The following is a 22,437-nucleotide window of genomic DNA, read 5'->3' on the forward strand; positions in this document are numbered from 1 at the left end:
ATATAAGATACAACCATAAATGTTTGACTCAGTAAACTCCACCAGTACACATCTCTTAAATGACGATGCGGCTAGAAATAGTAACGCATAGTAACGCAAATTTCATTTGATGATCTGAGCAATAGAGGAAAATGGTCCCTATGCTTTTAGATGGACTGGTCCAGGTGCAATGCTCAGTGTTGGGTTGAACGCAAGCACGGGAGGATAGCTCTGCGCCGCTAGCTATAGCTACGGGTGGGAGAGCGTTAGAGAACCGGGAGACCCTTCCTAGCTTGCCTGGACGGCGTTGCAACCTTGAGACGGTACAGAGGAGGAGAGGAAATTGTGATCCGTAAGAAGACGTGCCGGATGCTGCAGTGAACGCGAAGATCACAGCCAATCAGCGCGCTCGGTTCCGCATTACGTCACGGTGTGAAGAAAAAAATCTGGTGGGTCTGTCCCGGCCTCAGTACAACGCGAGCCAAGCTGGATGGTACGGCAGGAGTAGCGCGCAAGCCCCACGGACAGAACAAGCGGGCATCGCAACCGACAGCCACGGCCACTGGCGTCACCCTCACCGGTATCTCCATCCCTGAAAAGCGGATCACCCTCCCGAGGCGGCGCGTCAGCCAGGTACGTTGAGTCTAACCGGCGCCGACAGGTCCGACTGTTCCCCGGCCCGCCCGCTGTCTCCCGCCCGTCGGCTCCGCTTTTGTTCTGCGTTAAACGCCGGCGACGGGAGTCGATTACTCACTCGCACGCAAGGTTTTTATATAATATATAATAATATTAGCCTCCGTAGCAGGCTTATAGAACTGGGGGTTTTTGGTGGTCTTCGGCTGTTTTCTGATTAGACCAGTTCTAAAAACGGGGGTAATTCAACCAGGCCGGCTATGTTGTCTATATGCAATCAGAAAATAGTACATAAAAGCTTCAAAAGACCCTGAAGACCCCCCAAACCCCTAGTTTTTGGCATGTTGTGGAGGCTATAATAATATAACGGCGAGGTTTTTCTATATAACTGTGTCATGTTGTTTTAATGTCACGCCCCTTTCCGCTGGCCAGTTGGTCTTGCCCCATCCTAATCGCTACATTCACTTGTCCCTCTAAAATCGCTACAGACACGTCCCAAGAATAATGATACATGCCATTGGCAACATCGCATGACCCTTAATATATTGCCACAGTAAAAATGTGGCAACACAATGTTGCACTTCTAGGCTACATCATATTACAAAATTAAATTTATTTGATTCACTTGTCCCTCTAAAATCGCTACAGTCATGTCCCAAGAATAATGATACATGCCAATGGCAACATCGCATGACCCTTAAAATATTGCCACTGTCAAAAAATGTTGCAACACAAATGTTGCACTTCTAGGCTACGTCCTCACATTTCTTAATTGAATTTATTTGAGGTTGCAAATGCCAAGTATGATGTCACAAGTAGGATCCATTCACAAATGGTACCATGATTGGTTTGGACAGTGACACATTTCTAGTCCGGCCACACCAATTTAATTTGTTGGTTCTTGGATTCGCCTCTTCATTTCTGATTGTCAAAAAGAAAAAAAAAAAGATTCTGGTTCTGAAGCAACTAAAAAATGCTCATATTTTCCCCCCAACCATTGAGGAAAGTCCTTTTCTTACTAGTTGTTACAGTTTTTCCATCTATCAATGCATTGGTTTGATTAAAAGTTCAAAATTCATTGTTTAGATATTAACCCAGCCTTTTGTATTGACTTCATGGCTTCTGTCGTAGCATTAGGTGCTATAATAGAATGCCTAGACCTGTTTGAATTTTTTTTCGCTCTGTCGCTCCATATTTTTTCTTAAAAAATCTGAGAACCAATAAATGAAACTGGTGTGGCCTCTGGTAATGTTAGAGGGATGACAACACGCTCCGAACAAATCAAACCCTCTACACTTCCTTTTAGAGCGTTGCCAGCTGTTTGCTGGGTTGATGTATATTTGATGGTATCACTTTTGTGTTCGTATGACCGTTTCACAATACTGTGCCCCAGAATACTTGATACTGTCCGAGACATTTATAATCAAAAGAGGCAGTACACAGCTGGTTGAAGCCTTTGAAATAAAACGCTTTTCAAGAGCGTTGAGCAAGGATTATGTATATGTGCACTTCACAGTTTTCTTTGTATTTAATGACTGTTTTGCTAATCTTTAAACTAAATATCCCACTCGATTTATTACCTTCATTAAGAATGTCATGTTTTCGGTACTGTTTTCGGTGTGTGTGTTTGTGAGTGAGTCTGTTTGTAAACACGATAACTCGAGGAGGCTTACATAGATTATCCAATGAGGTTTAAAATCCTTGGATTGTTTTGTATTTTTGGCAGCAGAGAAACATAAATTTTATAATTCGTCAGTCATAAACATTAACATAATTTGGCAAATGTATGAGGTCTTCAAGAAATTGCTACTTATTCAGTAATACTGTATTTTTGTATGTGACAACTGCCCCACTGTATGACTGAATGCTCTGTGCATTGCCTGCCTTCACCATTTGGCAATGTTCTATCTTTATATATGGACCACTTTGAGGCCCGAGACAAAACTGACCCCATCTTCACAACATTTCTCCTTTCAATTGATGCACTTAACAGCTGGCAAAGGGCTTAGTGAAAGTAGAGGTCATCACCATTTGTCAAAAAGAACATACTTGGACTGAATGCTTATATTGTGATCTTACAGAAAAGTGTGGCATTGAGCATTAAGGACTTTTCTCTCTTCTAAAAAGAAGTACATGTAAGTAGTCATGAACAAAATCTTGTCTTCAATCTGCTAACGCTTCATGTAAATTAAATTATGATATGTATAAGACGAAATCTGAAAGATGAGCTAGAATTTATAAAGGAAGGTCATAGAGAAAGGTAAAAGGACTGTGAAGGGAAAATTTCTCCAGGTATATTTTAGTATTTTAGTATAAAGTAAAATATGTTTGAGTATGAGTGTGTGTGTGTGTATGTGTGTGTGTGAGTGTGTGTGTGTGTGACAATACACTAAGCTTATTTTCACCATTCCTCTGTTATATCATGTTAGCAAGAAGGTGCTTTTAAATTAACAAATGGGAAAATTGTACATGTAATTGGTATTTTAATAGGAAATGAAAAAAAATCAATACTGTTGCCCGCATTCCTCCTTACATAGAGATATATGCACGATTGTGACCCTTTCATAGGATATAAATAAACTGGAATCACAGCGGATGTTTTTCATAAGAAAATCGCCTGCCATTCCGTCTCCGACATGAGTCACCCCGAATGTGATTAAAGGCCCAACCCTGTTGCCATGGTAACATTAAAGGACTATTCATGTTGCCATAGAAACAGGTCTAAATCTTTAATGCTGTGAGCAGTGTCCTCTTTCCCCTGTATAAATTTCTGGTGTGACCTCTGTAAAGATCTTTTACCAAGGTTACCTGGGGTATTAATTAACATTACACACTAACAAGTTGTCTTAATTAATAGTTATCATCATAAAAAGAGAATTGTTTTAAGGTTTCGTTGTAAGTAAAGCAGAAAATATGTTGGGCAAAAGCTGTAAAAACAGCCTTTGAGATTTGTTTATTGTTGCTTTATACAACTTGGTGACATAATATTTAACAAATATAATCATAAAATGTACAGAAAATGCAAAAATAAGCAAAATCAAGCGAAAACAAGTGGTCTGAAAGAAAAGAATTGTATGTGGATGATTTTTGTATATTAAGCTTTGAATAATGCTTTATAAGTGTTTCTCTAAATGGTTTCAGGTGTGAGGTAGCAAGGATTTATACTCTTTATGTTTCAGCTAACTGAAAATCAATAAAGACCACGTCTTTATTGTAATTTGAGACTTCCAATTCCTTAAGTGATCTTCAAAATTTACAGCTGAATCTATCTAACTCCCATGTATTAATTAGATTGTATAAGTTTTTCTGCAATCATTTGATACAAAGCAGGCTCGAAATTCATTTTTAGGAATAGGTGCACTGGTGTTACCCAACCTACAAAATTGGGTGCACAAAAAAAATTTGGATGCAGCATATAAAATAACCTTAGGCCACACCAATTTAATTTGTTGGTTCTCGGATTTTTTCAGAAAAAATATGAAGCGACAGGGCGAAAAAAAATAAAATAAAAACAGGTCTAGGCATCCTATTATAGGCTTAAATGCTACGGAATGAGCTATGAAGTCAACACAAAAGGCTGGGTTAAAATTTAAACATTGAATTTTGAACTTTTAATCAAACCACTGCAATGATAGATGGGAAAACTGTAACAACTAGGAAGGAAAGGACTTTCCTCAACTGTTGGGGGGCAAAACATGAGCATTTTTCAGTTGATTCAGAATCAATTTTTTTTTTTTTGCAAATCAGAAAAAAACGAAGAGGCGAATCCGAGAACCAACAAATTAAATTGGTATGGCCTTAAGTATTACAACAAAGATTTTATTACTTTTCTGACACGGTAGATGTAAAAAATATCCTGTATACTAGTAATATTAATTGTTATAACTGTTACATAATTAAGTTGGTGTGTTATGCCGAAAGGCGGTTATACCGGCTATACTAATGCAGATACAGACATTTGTGTGCATTTAATATCTTTTCATAAACCTATAAAAATATTTGGGTGCACAGGAAAGAACTGGGTGCACAGCTCCAAATTTGTGTGCATTGAAGTTTATTGGTCAAACATTACCTGTGCAATCGCAGCCTTTTATAGTGCTGAATTGATGCAGGGTTTATAATCGGTTTACAAGTACATACTTATTAGGAAGCAATCAATAATCACAATAATACATATAACACATTGGCTCCACACTTTTTGTGGAACTGTCACAAGGGTCTGTGCGGCTGCCATTCGGCACCACCAGGTGACCTCAATGCAACTTTCCCTAACACATGCACCCAATATTTCGAGCCCTACAGAGTGTTAGTCCCTCCCTCATGTGTTTGTGGAAGTAGTGTGTCAGCGGGTTTGGTATGTTGACTTCATGGCTCCTATCATAGCATTTGGGGCCATAATAAAATGCCTAGGTTTTTAGTAATTTTTTTCCCTGTTGCTACATACTTTTTCTAGAAAAATCTGAGAACCAACAAATCAAAATGGTGTGGTCTTATCATCCGATACAGAGTGTTAGTCCCTCCCTGATGTGATTGCGGAAGTAGTGTGTCAGCGATCCCTCCTGCGTCACCAGATGTGTTTATGCCGGTTATGCATATTTGATGAGCCGCGACGGATCTGAAACTTTAATGACCCAGGTGTTAGATCTGACCTGTAACATTTAAGGGAGGGCTTTATGTTGGGAGAACACAGGAAGAGATTATGTGATGATGGAAGGGTAGTTAATCATTCTGTTAAATTAACATGGAAAAATGCACTGAAAACCATACCAATTTATTACTAGTAATTAAGAGTTAATGACCTGTCCCAAGGTGTATACAGGTGACTCATAAGGCCAGCTCATCATTTTCTATAAGGCCATGTTGATTTGATTATATGGATGACATCCGCGCGTGCATGAATTTTTGGTAATACTGTAAATCGTACAAAACAGTTGCAAAATGAACAAATATATACCGTAAGTTGAAAACGATACCGATGTCGTAGAATGCCAAAATCAAATGAAAAAGACAAAAATGTAAAGAAATGAATTTGAAGGCTAGATTGTTTGCCATACCATACCCTGTGTCATTTGCTTAACCTTCAAAACCACGTAGATTTCATAATAAAAGCATTTTTTTTTGGCCAAACTTTTTTTTAATCGCACGCTCGCATCAATTTTGGGGTTCCCAGAGGATGTTATCCATATAATCAAATCAACATGGCCTAACCACCGATTAAACTATTGGGTGAGTGAAGTGTTTTTTGGGAGGAAAAACTCCCGTACACACACTATTGCACGATACGTTGAAAACAAAGATGGCAGACTAAAACTTAATCTTGTGCCCAGGGTCATGTGAATCATTGGATGATTCCACTTACAGTGGGGGTGGCAACGCAAATTACGTTTTCTGCCCTTCCACTCAAAGTTCACTCAAAATTTTTATTATATATTCCTATTGAACATTTTAATTCAATAAAGAAATGTTCTACAAAAAACTCTAGTTGGCAAAAAAAGGCCACTCCCCCTACTGCATAATGGTATGGTCAAGTGGTCAATTATTCTAATAAATGACCACTTATCATAATTATTCACCATTTGTCACATTTTCTATCACATCACAGCATTATAAACAACATAGAATGGGGACTTATGTTTGGGGTAACTTTCTGGAAATGTGATTGATGTCAGCCTCATCAGGGAGGGTCGAAGGTACCCAGAGGTTTGCTCTAATGGCGTCGAATGATTAAATGGTTCGGCTAGCAAAGACGAGGTCACCGGTTTGATTCAGTACATTCCTGAGATGATGTGTCCTCGGGAAAGACAGTTAACACAACTTTTCTCACTCCCGTAAGGTGTAAAATCAGACCACCAGTGGCTTTGGTTGGGGAGGTAAAAGGTACAAATGTAGTGGAAGGAGATGGTTAGGCTCCATCTTCTAATACCTTGCTAGATAGACACACTTTGATATAATCTAAGCCCCTATGACCTCAATCAGGCTATGGGACTATCTTTACCTTTACCTTTAAAGATTAGTGTCTTGTAAAATGCTGGGCCCCCTCAGAAAACAGCTATTGCAGGCTGAATGGGGCCACCCAGCCGTCCTAAAATGAAATAAATAAGTAAATATTATTATAAATATGTAGTTGTGTATACATTTTCTTAAAAGCATGTTTGTCTTTACCGTTTTTCCTCCAGGCTGTAGCCATGAACATGATGACTGCAGTGATCGTGGGGACCCTGATGTTCGCTGCCATCTCAGGCGGAATCAGCCATGCATGGCCCAGGGTACACACCAGCCACGAGAGCCACAATGAGGTTCTTAAGGTAAGACAATGAGCAACAACTTGTTCACTAAATACTTACTTACTTGTACTTGTTGAGGTCTCCTCGAGTCAGTCGTTCGAGTGGCCTGCGCACAGAACTCGTCTCTTCCTCAACAGTCCTCTCCACTTCTTCCTATCTCTTGCTGATTCCTTTAGCTCTTCTAGACTGGTACTAGGCCTCCCTAAGATCAGCACAGCATCTTCCAGGACACAGTTATTCCATGACTTCCTAGGCCTTCCCCTAGAGCGTCGCCCATAGTTCGGTTTCCAGTCCAGTAGATACCTGGGCAGCCGCTCTTCAGGCATTCTTACAATGTGCCCAAACCACCTAAGCCTGTTGAAAGCTACGGTTGTGGCTATGTTCACTAACTGTGCTTGCTGTAATACATCACTGTTCCGTACCCGGTGATACCATCTGATGCGGAGGATACGGCGCAAACAGCGTTGGTGAAACGTTTCAAGTTCACTAAATAAGGCCTAGGAAAAATAATGTTGTGTTTCCTGTTTCCCAACAGACCCTAGAAAAAAACTGCCAACCCTAGCCTTTTTTTGGTCACCCCCGCAAGGGACATAAATTTTTCAAGCTGATTGACCATTTCCAGGGCGATGATCTGACACCTGAGTGATGATGAAACATTGTACAACATTAGCATAGAAAATGTCCGCATGGAATTTTTACTTTCTTAAACTGCATTGTTGGATCACTAGAGATCGCCAAAGTCTAATAAAAAAATAAGGAAGAAAAGACAATTCCTAGTAAAATCCTAATTTGGATCAACCCTACAGCATCGGATATGGCTAAGCAGTCTTATTATAAAATGAGTGAAAATGACAGTAAAGCAATACGTCAAGTAACAAGTAGTTCCATTGGTTTTGCCTCATACTATGATCCTTAAGATTGAGACCCTTGCATTGTACAATGTGTGCCATATATTACAATCTATGATACAGCTACATCCATCATCCTTATTCAATGATTCAAAGTGATGTATGGTCCAAACAACCACTCAGCATTTCTGTTTGTACTTCCTATAGTAACCATCTTGTGTTCGAGGTAATGCGTATGCAGGGCTCGAAATTCATTTTTGGGAATAGGTGCACTGGTGCACCCAACCAAAAAAATTGGGAGCACCAAAAATTTTTTGGGTGCACCATATATAACAAAACCTAATTACAGATCTTACTGCTCATAGGCCTCTTATGAGCTTGAATCTGAAATGGGAGCTAAACTTCAAAATCTTAAACAAGTACTACAACAAAGATTTTATTATTTTTCTAACACGTAGATGCCAAGAATATGCTGTATATTATTGTACATTTGATATGTACAAAAATGCCCACAAAAAACATTTGGGTGCACTGGTGCACCCACAGAAAAAAATTGGGTGCACAGCTCCAATTTTGGGTACACTAAGGTGCACATGCACCCAGTATTTCCAGTCCTGTGTATGCCAGCTGAGATATTAGGCTGCCTCAAAGAGGTCCTTTTGTTATGCTAATATCACCCACTGGTAGGTTTTACAGCTAATAATTTGGTAAGACTGAGAGATTGATTTTAGCTCTGGTTTGATAGATTTTTTTCCAGGGGCCCAAGTTAGGTTGAAGCTGAAACTATCACAGCTGTACTTGTAGTGTGATGATTACTTGATCGAATAGGGGAGTTTCAATGCTATGAGTTGTATATATATACACTATAGACTACCATGTAGCATACGGTAAAATATGTAAGGCCACACCAATTTAATTTGTTGTTTCTTGGATTCGCTCGCTTCATTTTTTTCTGATTTGCAAAAAAAACCCAACCATTTCAGGCTCTGAATCAGCTCCGAAATGCTCATATTTTGGCCCCAACAGTTGAAGGAAGTCCCTTCTTTTCAGTGAAAGTTGTACAGTTTTTCCATCTATCAATGCAGTGGTTTGATTAAAAGTTAGAAATTTGAAATGCCCAAAATGCCTTACGAAATATATCTTGAAGGCAACATTGTATGTTACAATGTAGTGACTGATTTTACATATGGCTTCATGGAGATGCGCTGGGGATGATTTTTCTCTGCATGGTAACACACGCGGGTATGAATCTCGATGCACGGTTGTTGATTAATAGTCAGCCATGCTCAGGATTATCTTCAAGTTTGTCTTGTAGGACAGCAGGGTTCTCACTTAATCTAGCTACATGTGTATAGGCTGTTTGAGCATAGGGGCCCCCTACGCTGTGATTTAAAAAAAAAATTTATTTTTATACTTTCATTTTTTATTTTTATTTTTTATTTTGTCTAGCTATAGGCTGTTTGAGCATAGGGGCCCCCTACGCTGTGATTTGGACCCCTACACTGTGATTTAGTCCCTACACTGTCTTTCAACCAGACTATGGGTGTTTCTTTTGGCAGAAGATCGTATAACCCTAAAATTTCATTATATTAGTGTTTAAAATATTACAATTTTGCTTTAGAATGAAGTTATAACCAAGGAATTCAAATATATATCCCTCAATAAGAAATAGTGTCTCAGAGGGCTATATGATAATATATATACAAGTTTTTAAAAAATTACAATTTTACATCAGAATGAAGTTATAACCAAGGAATTCAAATATATATCCCATAAATAAAGAAATAGTGCCTCAGAGGGTTATATATTACATAATATTATACAAGTTTTAAAAAAATTAATGATTTTACTATAGAATGAAGCTATAACCAAGGAATTCAAATATATATCCCTCAATAAGAAATAGTGTCTCAGAGGGTTACATATTATATATATGAGTTTAAAATTATTTTGGAGAATACCATACCCCCTACTGTGGTCATATCTTATTGGGACTCAATGCGTGGCTTGCGCTGTGGAAATTTGTCCTCTGTACCTGACCCCTATGCTGTGAAAAAAAATTCTGGTGAGAACCCTGTAGGATATTAAATTTGAAACCTGATTCCCCTGGAATATGAAATTATGGGAAGATGGAAGGCAGAACGGCAGGATACGTTTGTCAGACGTGATTCATGTTAAGAATGACTCAGACAGGAGGCCTGCGGTTACATCATGCATACGGAATGCTACAATGTTGTGACAGATGCGTATCAAATTTTGTGGCAAAACAAACTGTTACTAAGGCCACACCAATGTAATCAGTTAGTTCTCAGATTTGCCCTAAATTATGATGAGCCTCATATTTTGGCCCCTGAACAGTTGAAGAAAGATGCATCATGCATACGGAATGGCAACATCTCATGCTACAATGTTGTGATAGATGCGTATCAAATTTTGTGGCAGAATAAACTGTTACTTATTGGAATCATCTGCCTAATGTTTTGCTTGTAAGAAAATAAGTTCAGGTTCTGAATCAACTCCAAATTATGCTCATATTTTGGCCCCAGTTGAAGAAAGTGGCATCATGCATACAGAATTTCCATCTCATGCTTCAATGTACATGTTGTGACAGACATGATTGTATTAAATTTCATACATGATATACATTCGGAAGTGATTGGTCATTACCAAATATCCTGATGAAGGTGACAGTGGTTGTTGAAAATTTTATCCTTAGCTACTAGTAATGCTTGTGTTGGAATTAAGTTCAGCGTCATACTACCTTCTCTGTACTAAAGTATTCAATTCATGAAACAATGGTTTTGAAAATGTTCCCAGTAGAAGAGAATGCAATCCTAGGCAATATTGGGCCATATATCAGTGTTGCAGACTGGTTCTATCATAGATCAGTACAGGTCAGGTGCAGTACAGATATTAGGTGTAGATATCAGATATCCCTACACAACTCAATATTTTCTGATCTGTGTATGTATGTACAGGTGGTTTATGTTTGTGTACAGGCAGATATCTCATTTAGTGTATTTATAAATCACGTGTTCACCTGATATTCAAATATTTTGGGCTAAGCATCTTTGATATTAGTATTCTTATTTCAAAAATGCTCAAGGTGTGGCATTTTTTGGGTATGTACATGTAGATGCCATGGCAATTTTGAATGATGTGAGACTTTTAGACCTTAAGGCTGGGATTTGAACCCCTGGCCTTCTTATCCTAAAATTGAATTAAAGGCTTGCTATTACGATGATGTCTGTGACATATGGCACAGAAATTGATAGATGTGGATTATGGCATTATATGCTAATAAACTGATTCAGGGTGGTAGAGTTTTGAAACAAAAAACTGTAGTAATGTCATGATCATGACCACCAATAAGTACATGTAGCTAGAACCTGAGCCTACAATACAAAACATGCAACCATTTTCCATACGTAACATGTATACAACTGTGACAGTCGTAATGTCATGATCATTGGGATTAAAAAATGAACAGTCACACAGACTATACTGAAACTTCAGCAGTAAGATCTGAGAAAGCCTCTCTCTTTCTTCACATTTTACGCACATGCATCACGTTTTATGGTCAGAATTAATTTATTGACAGTCATAATATCATAATCAGTGGGATAAAAATGATCACACAGACTATAGAAACTTCAACAGTAAGATCTGAGAAAGCCTCTGTCTTTCTTCACATTTTTACGAACATGCACCACGTTTTATCGTCAGAATTAATTTATTGACAGTCATAATATCATAATCAGTGGAATAAAAATGATCACACAGACTAGAAATTTTAGCAGAAAGCCTCTCTCTTTCTTCACATTTTTACGCACATGCATCACGTTTTTATGGAGCTTTGATGGGAGCTCTATCCCAGGCTGATGACAGCAGTCGAGGCGCCATATGGCCTCATTTCTCCATAAACGCAGCGCTGTCGGGATATTGTCCATCATTCTGGCAACATGCCATCACTGGTCATCAGGGCCATTCAGTGATTTAAAAGCTGCCAAAATGACAAATCTACCTTTTTTTTTCAGGCTATACCGAATTAATTAATTGGTTATCAGATTGGTCCAAAAAGTTGAAGAATGCTCTGTGCTTTCCTAGTTACAGTTTTACATTTAGTTCAATAAAAAGGTTAAAATTCATTGTTAGAATTAAAAACCAGCAGCCTGGTATGGCTCCTATCAATTAAACTTTTGGCGCTATCAGAGGATGCCTATTTTTGTTATTTTTTCACCCTATTGCTTCATATTGATTCTAAAAAGATCTGAGAACCAACAAATTAAATTGATGTTGCCTCTGGCAACATGCCATCACTGGCCTGTCTGCAGTCATCAGGGCCATTCAGTGATTTAATAGCTGCCAAAATGACAAATCTGCAAGTTTTTTTTCAGTAAGACCTCCAGCTTGAAATGACAAAGGAATTTTTTTAATGAAATACAAATTGGTTCTCGGATTCGCCCGCTTTAATTTTTCTGATTTTAAACAAAAATGGATTCAGGTTCTGAATCAATTTAAAAAATGCTTATATTTGACACACATAGTTGAAGAAAGCTCCGTGCTTTCCTAGTTGTTACAGTTTATCCATTCATTTGATTAAAAAAGTTAAATTCATTGTTGGAATTATAAACCAGCTTGTTATGTTAACATAATGGCACCTATCTATTAATTATAATATAATTATAATAAAAGTAATCTTTTAGGGCTATCAGAGAATGCCTATAGGTCTGTTTTTATTTTTTATTAAAATTTTTTGCCTTGTCGCACCATGTTAATTCTAAAAAAATCCAAGAACCAACAAATTGAATTGATGTTGCCTCTGGCAAAATGCCATCACTGGCCTGGCTGCCATCATCAGTCCCTTTTAGTGATTTAGTACCTGCCAAAATGACAAATTTGGCAGTAAGACCTGTGGCTTGCTTGGAATGACAAGTTCTGCTTACTTGCAAATATGGAGTTGACTTTTAATATGTATCAGAAAATGTAGGTTTTATATTTATATATAATAGTGTCTCTGTAATTTTTATAATCACATATTGTACGTAGGGCACAATTTGAGCCAATCTGGCCCACGAATCCCTTTTTCAATAAAAACTAAATTAAACCAAAAATACTGTATGTACATGTATTAGGCCAGACTAATTTAATTCATTGGTTATTGGATTTTTCAGAAAAAGGGCTGAAAATAAGCAGACCTAGGAATTGTATAATGGCCCCAAATGCTGAGATTGGAACTAATTTTTGTTATTTTGTAATTCAAACAATGAATTTTTAAATTTCAATCAAATCACTACATCAGATCAGATGGGAAAAATAGTAACTTCAACTACTGGGCATTTTTAGCATTTTGAAGTCGATTCATTTAACCTGCATATTTTTTCAATTGCCAATCAGAAAAAACTGAAGCAGGCAAAGAACCAATATGATGAAATTGGTGTGGCTTTAAGAATACTTCGAAATCAGTTTTCTATTTTTGGCTGTTGGTAACTTAAATTGTTTTACTCCATCTTAGATGCTTTTTTCATGACTGGACTCTTAAGTCTCAAAAAATCAATGCCTCTGAGTGCAAATTACAAAGTTGCAAGACAGGGGAACCTGCCAAAGGACAGTGCCAGAAGCTAGATGACTTTCAGAAATTAACAGAATGATTGATTAAATCCTCGCCAGTGTTAATTAAAGCAATGTTTTCATTACATTTGTGCAACTGGGAACAAGGCCTTTGGATGAGCTAAGGGGCAAATGCATGATTCAGCTCTGAGAACAAAATTAAAGGCATCCAATGCAATTTCAGGGTTATACTTTAAAACATTCTGGATCAGGAAATCTGTCTGATATTGACATTTTTAACTGCATATTTTTCTTCATCATTTCATACTTGAACTGTTTCACCTATGCTACCAGAAACTATGTGATCAGTCCCTTTATTTTTTGGTACATGTACCACCAATAAGTAGCTAGAACCAGCCAGTAAAACTTGCATGAGGATATTTTCATTTTCAATTTCAATGTTGGGAATTACCAATTATACAATGTTTTATCACTCAGGTGTCAGATCATGGAGGTAGAAAAGGTTGATCAGCTTGAAAAATTTATATCCCTTGCAGGGGTCCACCCAAAAAAAGGCTAGGGTCGGCAGTTCTTTTTCTAGGGTCGGTCGGGAAACATGAAACACAACATTGTTTCCTAGGCCTTATACATGGAGTAATTGAATTGTTCTTGCCCGAAGCTAGGTTGTATTAATAAAAAAAAATGAAGAGTTATATAAAAATCTGATTGCATCCCATGGTAGAAAACATAATGCTTGATGATATAATCTCTTGAGTTGCAAGATTTTGTATTAAACTCAAAACTAAAAACAAAATTACTTGCATCTTTAAGATCTGAAAAAGTGATTCTATAGAAATATAAAAAATAAAAAAAAATTTTTTTCTAACATCTGTGTCCATAATATCACCAGGTTCCATAATATCGCCACCTTGAGAAACAGTGTGCTTAAAGATATTTTTTTATATTTTTACTGCAACATACCCTAGGTATGTACATTTGATGTGTGAAGGAGTGCATACCAAAAGTATGTTGCAGTAAAAAATATCTTTAAGCACACTGTTTCTCAAGGTGGCGATATTATGGAACCTGGTGATATTATGGACCCAGATGTGTTATAGGGTCGGTCGGGAAACACGAAACACAACATTTTTCCTAGGCCTTATACATGGAGTGATTGAATTGATCTTGCCCGGAGCTAGGTTGTACTAATAAGTCTGGGAACATTGGGGGCAGAAATTCTTAATGAAATTCCCCGGGAAACAGAGCACTCCTTGTAGCACAGTAATCATCCTGGCCCGCTGTGCTCACTGTGCGTGTCACATTTTTTAAAACCTTCACTAGGCAAGCAGGTGGGTAGAACATACTGCACCTGCGCAAAAGCTGTAATGTATTGTGTTTAGGACTTTGGCAGACTGTGTCATTTAAGGGCGTATTCATGTATATAAGGTTAACATCAAGTCTGTAGTTTCCAAATGTTATGTCGGAAAAGATATTGTCTGCAACAGGCAAAATTCTGATGCAACGTTGACCAAAATCTAACGAAAACCACAAAAAATGGGGGTTTCACGCAGGCGCAGTACGTTCTGCCGATGTGCTCATACCACATTTTTTAAAACCTTCATCAGGCAATCTTAAAATTAGGAACTCTCTGCTATGGTGTTGCTCAACAATATCCATCTACAATAGTTTCAGATTGCAGGGTGAAAATGTTGAGTTTTGCAGTGTAGTAAAATATTCAGGCATGAAATTTAGTCATTCAGCAGCATAGAAAAGAAACCTGGATTATTATCAGCCATTACAATGAATTATTATTATTATTAATAACTATCGGTAATTTGAAGGAAATTTAAAAGAGAAACATTTAAAGAAAGAGACATTCTTATATATCAAGGTTTTCATAAAGTTTTGAAACATCAAAATATGTTTCCATGGTTTAAAGTGGTTTAAATATTTACTGGTCTTCTTTATTGAAAGTTACAGTTAGTGATCGATCGAGTCAGAAATGCTATTTGTGCTACTAGATGAACATACAAGATGATGGATATGGCAATTAACGTACAGCATTTGACGACTGGATGTCATTGATTTAAAGCATGGCAATCCTTGGCACTTTCCTTAGATCTATATCTTATGTTATTGAAGGTAAATGATTTTGAATTCTATTATAATCCTTTTTTGAAAAACGTCATTTCGTCACCCTGCCGCAATGGAATTCGGTTGCAACATAAAAGGAGTCTGAAGGGAAATATATTGAATTTTTCATGTTCGTAAACTGAAGAGTTTTAATTAGAAAAATCTTATTGCATCCCTTGGTAAAAAACTTTATAATGCTTAAGGCCATATTTAAGTTGTAAAGGCTTAGTAGTAAACTATAAGACGGAATTATTTCTAAGATATTAAAAAGTGATTTCATAAAAATTAATAAAGAAATTTAAGATATGAGATGCATTTAATGCCCTAAGTCATAATGATTACAAAGATTTATGGTTTTATGAAAGGAAAAGTATGTAAATTAAAAATTTCAATCTCTTAATATAACAGCAAAAATTATGTAGACGATGCATACAACCAAGTTCACATAGTGCAAAACTTTTCTTCATTAGTCTTCATTTTAATTATAAAACAGGAAATCCTAGTAGATTATCTGTGAAAAGCATCACAGTTTCAGACTAAATCTGGGCCGTACCTCCGAGTAATTGGGCTCAAACTGAACAATAGAGCTGACGTAGCGAGACCATTGTTCGGGCTCAGTGATGCATGACTAGGATAGACTTACGTAAGGGAATAACATGAATAATTTAGCGCATGTCGTCAGTTTCCGTCACCAAATTACGCTTTATGGGCTGAAGCTGGCACAGATGTAATGCTTACCTGCTTTGTATACTGATGCACTGACATGCAGGGCTCAAAATACTGGATGCATGTGCATCTTCGTGTACCCAAATTTGGAGCTGTGAACCCAGGGTACAAAAAGTGCGAAATGGAACAAAATGGGTGAAATGGAACGAAATGAAACAAAATGGAACGAAATGAAACAAAATATGTATGAAGGAAAGCCGTTAAGCCGTTCGTACGTTTCTGGGGTCCCTGTGCACCCAAATATTTTCGTAGGTTTACGTGTGTAAAAATGTTAAATGTATAATAGTACATTGCATACAGCCTATTCTTAACATCTGAGTGTCAGAAAAATAATAAAATAATTGTTATAGTACTTTTTTTTTAGAAATGAAACGTAATTATTATTTGCTGACAGTCTACTTTTTTATCTTATATGGTACACCCCAGGGGTATGACACTAGTTTTTTGAGGACTGAAACAGGAGACAAAACATTTCTTTTCCCAGAACTTAACTTCACAGTTTACTGCAAAAACCAATCTATTACATTTCTTTGGCCTACAAACTACTAGTAACATTATCAGTCAGGCTGATACACGGCAGTAAAGGTCACTAACATTCTGACCTTTTTGGGTCAGGGGTCATGAGGTCGTGATCGTCAGGCCACCTGTGAAACGTGAACGTCTCTGTTACGTGACATGGTTCAATCCAAGACCCGATTTACACGCAAGCAAAAACCTTACTGTATGAAAACGTTGCACACATTGAATATTTCCTGCGTATAGATAAACCTGCATTGATATACGTCAAAAATGTACATGTATGTTCAGATTCTATGCTACCTTGAGGGCTGGTATATGATTTGAATGTACCTTCCCGATGTATATATGTCATGTACATCACATGGACACCTGTACGCACAGTTTTTATACGCTTGTGTGCATATGCAGTTTTTTTTACAGTTTTCCTCGTGTTTAAATTGGGTCCAACTTTCTGTTAACGTTACAATCCTCCAAGCAAATGAGCTCAGATCTACTTCCCATAATGTACAACGATTAATGATAAATTAAATATATTATATAATGAACCTTACTTCATCACAAGTAAACAGTAGTTAAGACCCTTTAACTATTGAATATATACTTGGCAGATATTTTCCTCCAAAGCTGCTCTTCTTCACTGGATATAAAACTGACGCAGCATGAAATTGCGTGTGAATTTTACATTACCAGGTTTTTACTCAGGGTAAAGCCATTCCTGCCATGACGACAAATGCACCTCTTCAAACTTTAATGTCCCTCCCTACACCCTGTACCTGGTATGACCAGTGACCATGACCAGTAGCGTGCATAGTCCAGTGGTTAGCGATCCTGCCTCTGGACTAAAAGGTTGAGAGTTTGAATCCCGGCTGTTGTCTCTGACCCGACATGCATGCTACTGTTTAGGGTCGCAGTCCTTAGGATGGGACGTTAAGCCGTGGTCCACTGTTCATTGTGCTTGTCGAAAAAGAGCTAGGGGAATTCTCCCCGGTACAATGAACCTGTAAATACTGTACATAGCGTCTGTCTTCTCTGTCATGACCAGTGGAAGATTAGCTCTTCAGTGAGCGAGCTAAACTGGTTCGAGATCACTTTCTTTTTCACTTTCATGACTTAACATGACTCTGTAGATATCAATAAATCAATTTGCTTCATCTATTTCTGATCTGCAAAAAAACTATTCAGCTTCTGAATCAACTCCAAAATGCTCATATTTTGGCCACTACAGTTGAAGAAAGCCCTTGTCTTCGTAACTTGGTTACATTTTTTCCATCTGTCAATGCAGTGGTTTGATTAAAAGTTAAAAATTCATAGTTTGAATTACAAAACAGCCTGATATGTTGACTACATGATTCCTTTTGTAGCATTTGTGGCTATCATAGGATGCCTAGGGCCTATTTTTTCTCCCTATTGCTTCAAATTATTTTCTGAAAGAATCCAACAATTAACAAATTGGTACTTTGTGTTTCATACTGTTTACTTAGATATGGCAGAATGTTAGGTCTGTCTAGGGTGTAGTCTTTCCTCATTAAGACTATGACAATGATTTAAAGTATCTTATTGAATCCAGCCCATTAAGATATAGGATCAAAATATATGAGGGAAATTTCCTGGCGCTGCGCCTAGTTGGCAAAAGCCTATCCAGAAGGTCCAATAAATCGTTACTAAGAGCAGAAGTCATAGAGTGTCTATGCTATCAAGGCTTTCTATCAGGAAAGTAATGAAAATATATGGAGTTTCTGGAACACTTATTTTCACCACACCCAGCAAGCACTATCTGATGGTACTAGCATTTTCTTTCTACCTATTTTCTTGATTAAAAGCATCCTCTGTCCTCCTTTTAATACTACATGAAATCAACAATGGGAATTTAACAAATACATGTCTGCATATATAGGTTTGCTTTCTCATACATCCCAGGCTTATTCACCAGTTTTTGTGATCAATGTTTTTCCAAACCCAGCAAGTACTACACGCTAGTACTAGCCCTTTCTTTTTAATTCACTACTGACTTGATTAAAACTATCTTCTATGGTAGCAAGAATGGTAAATTTTACAAATACATGTCTGCATAGATTTGATTTCTCATACATGTACATTCCAAGGGCTTATACACCAGTGTTTGTAATCAATTTTTTTGCCGTTAGATGGGTTTTCTCCAGAGTTATTCCTAACTGCGCTGAAATAGCTGAAATTCATGCCCTTCATTGTGTCTTTGTTATCAAGGCTTTGTATCCAGAAAGTAATGAAAATAAATGGGGTTTTTGAAACACTTGTTTGCACTTGAAGCACTATCTGCTGGTATTAGCATTTTCTTTCTACCTATTTACTTGATTAAAATTATCCTCTCCAGTAGAGATTAACCACCTGAGATCAAGAATGAAAAGTTCACATACACACACAGATAATGTCTGCATAGATTTGCTTTCTCTCTCATTCATACATCCCAAGGGCTTATACAATTAGTATTTGTGATCAATTCTTTTGCAGTTAGATGAGTTTTCTCCAGAGTTATTCCAACTGCGCTGAAATAGATGAAATTCATGACCTTCATTAAAATTGACAGAATGCCCAACAGTGCGGCAGTGCTGCTTGTCAGTGGGAATTGGCGCCTTCCTTAGTGCTGTAGCTCATATTTACGTCCTGCTAGTGAACTTAATGGATTGGAACAGATACTTGGCCAAGGGTGTGTTGTATAGCAGTGTAATGTTGTTGCTTTTATATGATTTTGTAGTATGTGCAACGTTATGTGATTTGGAATCCAGGAAGAGTATAGCTGCTTTTGCAGTCGCTTTTGCAACTAATAGATATCCTTATGATGTATCAAGTATCAAGTCATTCCATCATTTTTACTCACGAATATTTAAGTCCTGCTATAGTGAACTAAAATGTATTGGGAAAAATTCTTGGCCAAGTGCTTGTCATTCCATCACTTTTACTCACAACCAGTGTTCAAGCAAGCCTGAAATTTTTTTCTGTCATCTCAATTTTTGTTGGCATAACATCATGTTGAGTGCCAAAGGCATGAGGCATTATGGATTCTGGGGTATGCATCTCAAGGGAAAATTTTGAAATCTTGACCCTCTAAAATGCTATTTCCTGCATTTCGAGGGGCAAATTTTGCTCCCATGCACTGTGTCACTGTGTCATCTCAATTTTTGTTGACATAATATCATGTTGAGTGCTGAAGGTGTGAGGCAATACGGATTCTGGGGTATGCATCTCAAGGGAAAATTTTTGAAATCTTGACCCCCTGAAACGCATTTTGAGGGGCAAATTTTGCTCCCACTGTGTCACTAATTGATAAGAATCGCATTATACTGAACGACCTACCTAACATAAAGGTTCCAGCTCTTGATGATAAATGCATTGCAACTGGGTCTAGCCTTAGGTCCGAACATATGGTCAGTAGTACTGCATTACCGAGTCAAATCTCCGCCAAAAGGAGGTCAATGGAAACCATAAAATAACGATCTCTGACAGCAACGGCCATTATAGCCCTTATCTTACCTCACAAATCATGTAAAGAACCGATCCAACTGACGCTCCGAGAAGACAGAGCGCACGCCTCCAATCCATTGTGATTAGGGCTGGACCTGCCCTTGGTGCTGAACTGCCGGTGGTGGTTGCTTAAAATGGGCCTGAGTGGAAAACACATTAATGCAGTGTCTTAGTAGGGGATCCAACTTAAGAAGTTACCGTTACAGGCCACTGGCTATAGTGACCATGCCCATTAAGTGTAGTAGCATACCTTAGCATCATGTGGCATAATGGTAGGGCATTGAACCTAGAAACCACATAATAATAAATTATACTACCAGAACGGTAATATTTGCAAAGCAAATGCATAATGTTAACCTTCACATGGTCAAGCCTAACAAACTACTACTCTGTTTATTCTTACTCAAACACATTTAATATATATGGTGACCAGCCCCTCCAACTCTGTCCTACCATGCACTTGCTACATAATGTAACCCTACACCTCAGGTTGTCTTCTACATCACCTTGTTACCATGGTGACAGCCATCCGGTTCAGGTCGTTCACTTTATTTGTTCAGAGAAGAAGCAGAAAAGGACATTCCAGCAATCCATTGTGATTAGGGCTAGACCTGCCCTTGGTGCTGAACGGCTGGTGGTGGTTGCTTATAATGGACCTGAGTGGAAAACACATTAATGCAGGGTCTTAGTGGGGAATCCAACTTAAGAAGTTACTGTTACAGGCCACTGGTTGTGATGCCCGTACCCATTAAGTGTAACAGCATACCTTCAGCATTGTATGGCATAGGAGTAGGGCATTGGGCCTAGAAACCACGTAATAATGAATTATCCTACCAGAAAGGTCACATTTGCAAAGCAAATGCATAATGTTCACCTTCACATGGTCTAGCCTAACAAACTACCATTCTGTTTATTCTTACTCCAAACACATTCAATATATATGGTGACCAGCCCCTCCAACTCTGTCCTGCCATGCACTTGCTACATAATGTAACCCTACACCACAGGTTGTCTGCTACATCACCTTGTTACCATGGTGACAGCCATCCGGTTCAGGTCGTTCACTTTATTTGTTCAGAGAAACAGACGAAGACACTCCAACAATCCATTGTGATTACAGCTGGACCTGCCCTTGGTGCTGAACGGCTGGTGGTGGTTGCTTATAATGGGCCTGAGTGGAAAACACATTAATGCAGGGTCTTAAGTGGGGAATCAAACTTAAGACGTTACTGTTACAGGCCACTGGCTGTAATCCTTTTAACCATTAAGGGCAGAGGCATACCTTCAGGTTGCTGAGTGATTCAGTGGTCAATATGTTACCATGAAGGTTGTATCTGTTGGTATAGGTGTGCACTGGTTCTGTATGTACTACCTTTAAGCTTAGATGTGTACTGTTTTTGTATTAGTTTTAGTTTTGTTTGTATCACATCAGCAGTAAACTACTTCATGGCCTAATCCAACAGTTTTGTATCTAACCTTCATCCTGCCATGGTAGCCATTTTTGCCAAATTTGTTAGATGGTTAGGCAATAGGGAAGCTGCATAAGGCAGACTTATACATGTACATTCAATCATCTCATTCTTTTTGATAAATGGTGAAACCTTGGTTCCCCTGAAACATACCGAATGCTGAAATCCCCTAAACCAACAAGTTATGATCCTAAAAACTTTGCAACTTCCAAAGGGGATGGTTTGAAACATCCTTAGGAATTCATCATTTTTACCATCACACAAAAAGCAGGATGCAAGCTATTATATTCGTACCTTTTTCTGCTGATAAGATGACAATGCTTGGCTAGTTACGGTGATTTGTAGGAAAATTGCGTTGCAAAAGCATTTGCCATGCATTTGCTAAGTGCTCGTCATGTGATGCTGTACAACTCATTGCATTCAAACTACGTAATGTTTCTCATTACAGTACTCACATACATGGTGAAAACACATACAAAATGGGTACCCACCAAAGTGTCCCGAATGTCTTGCTATGATTAGAGCTTTAGATATGCTTAAAAAGTAGGTCACAGCACTTAAGAAGGCTCGTAAAAGACGGCTGTAAACTTAAGCTCTGTAGCGATCGAAGTAATTTCTCTTCACCAAGGCAATTTCTCAAGCTATACGTCTAGGCAGCCAGCTAAACATATTACAGCCAGGAGCACTTCTGGCCCCTTTGGGTGGAGATGCATCTGTGAGTAGTGATGCATACCGGTTCACTGGACTTGGATCCGGACTTGTAAGAATGTTTAGGTTCAAGTCCAAAAAAACCTGAAA

General features: G+C 38.0%; 1 protein-coding gene across 1 annotated transcript in view; it reads left to right on the plus strand.

The window, feature by feature from the left end:
• Positions 1-175: 175 nt before the first annotated feature.
• Positions 176-22,437, plus strand: part of LOC109466795 (follistatin-related protein 5-like) — a 95,341-nt gene continuing 73,079 nt past the window's right edge. Inside the window, exons 1-2 of the mRNA XM_019764624.1 lie at positions 176-612; positions 6,789-6,917. Coding sequence (XP_019620183.1) covers positions 6,798-6,917 — 120 coding nt within the window. The 5' untranslated portion in view covers positions 176-612; positions 6,789-6,797. The remainder of the gene's footprint in view (positions 613-6,788; positions 6,918-22,437) is intronic.

This window comes from Branchiostoma belcheri, unplaced genomic scaffold, assembly GCF_001625305.1.
Source record: "Branchiostoma belcheri isolate BF01 breed outbred unplaced genomic scaffold, Haploidv18h27 scaffold17, whole genome shotgun sequence".
Taxonomy (NCBI): Eukaryota; Metazoa; Chordata; class Leptocardii; order Amphioxiformes; family Branchiostomatidae; genus Branchiostoma; species Branchiostoma belcheri.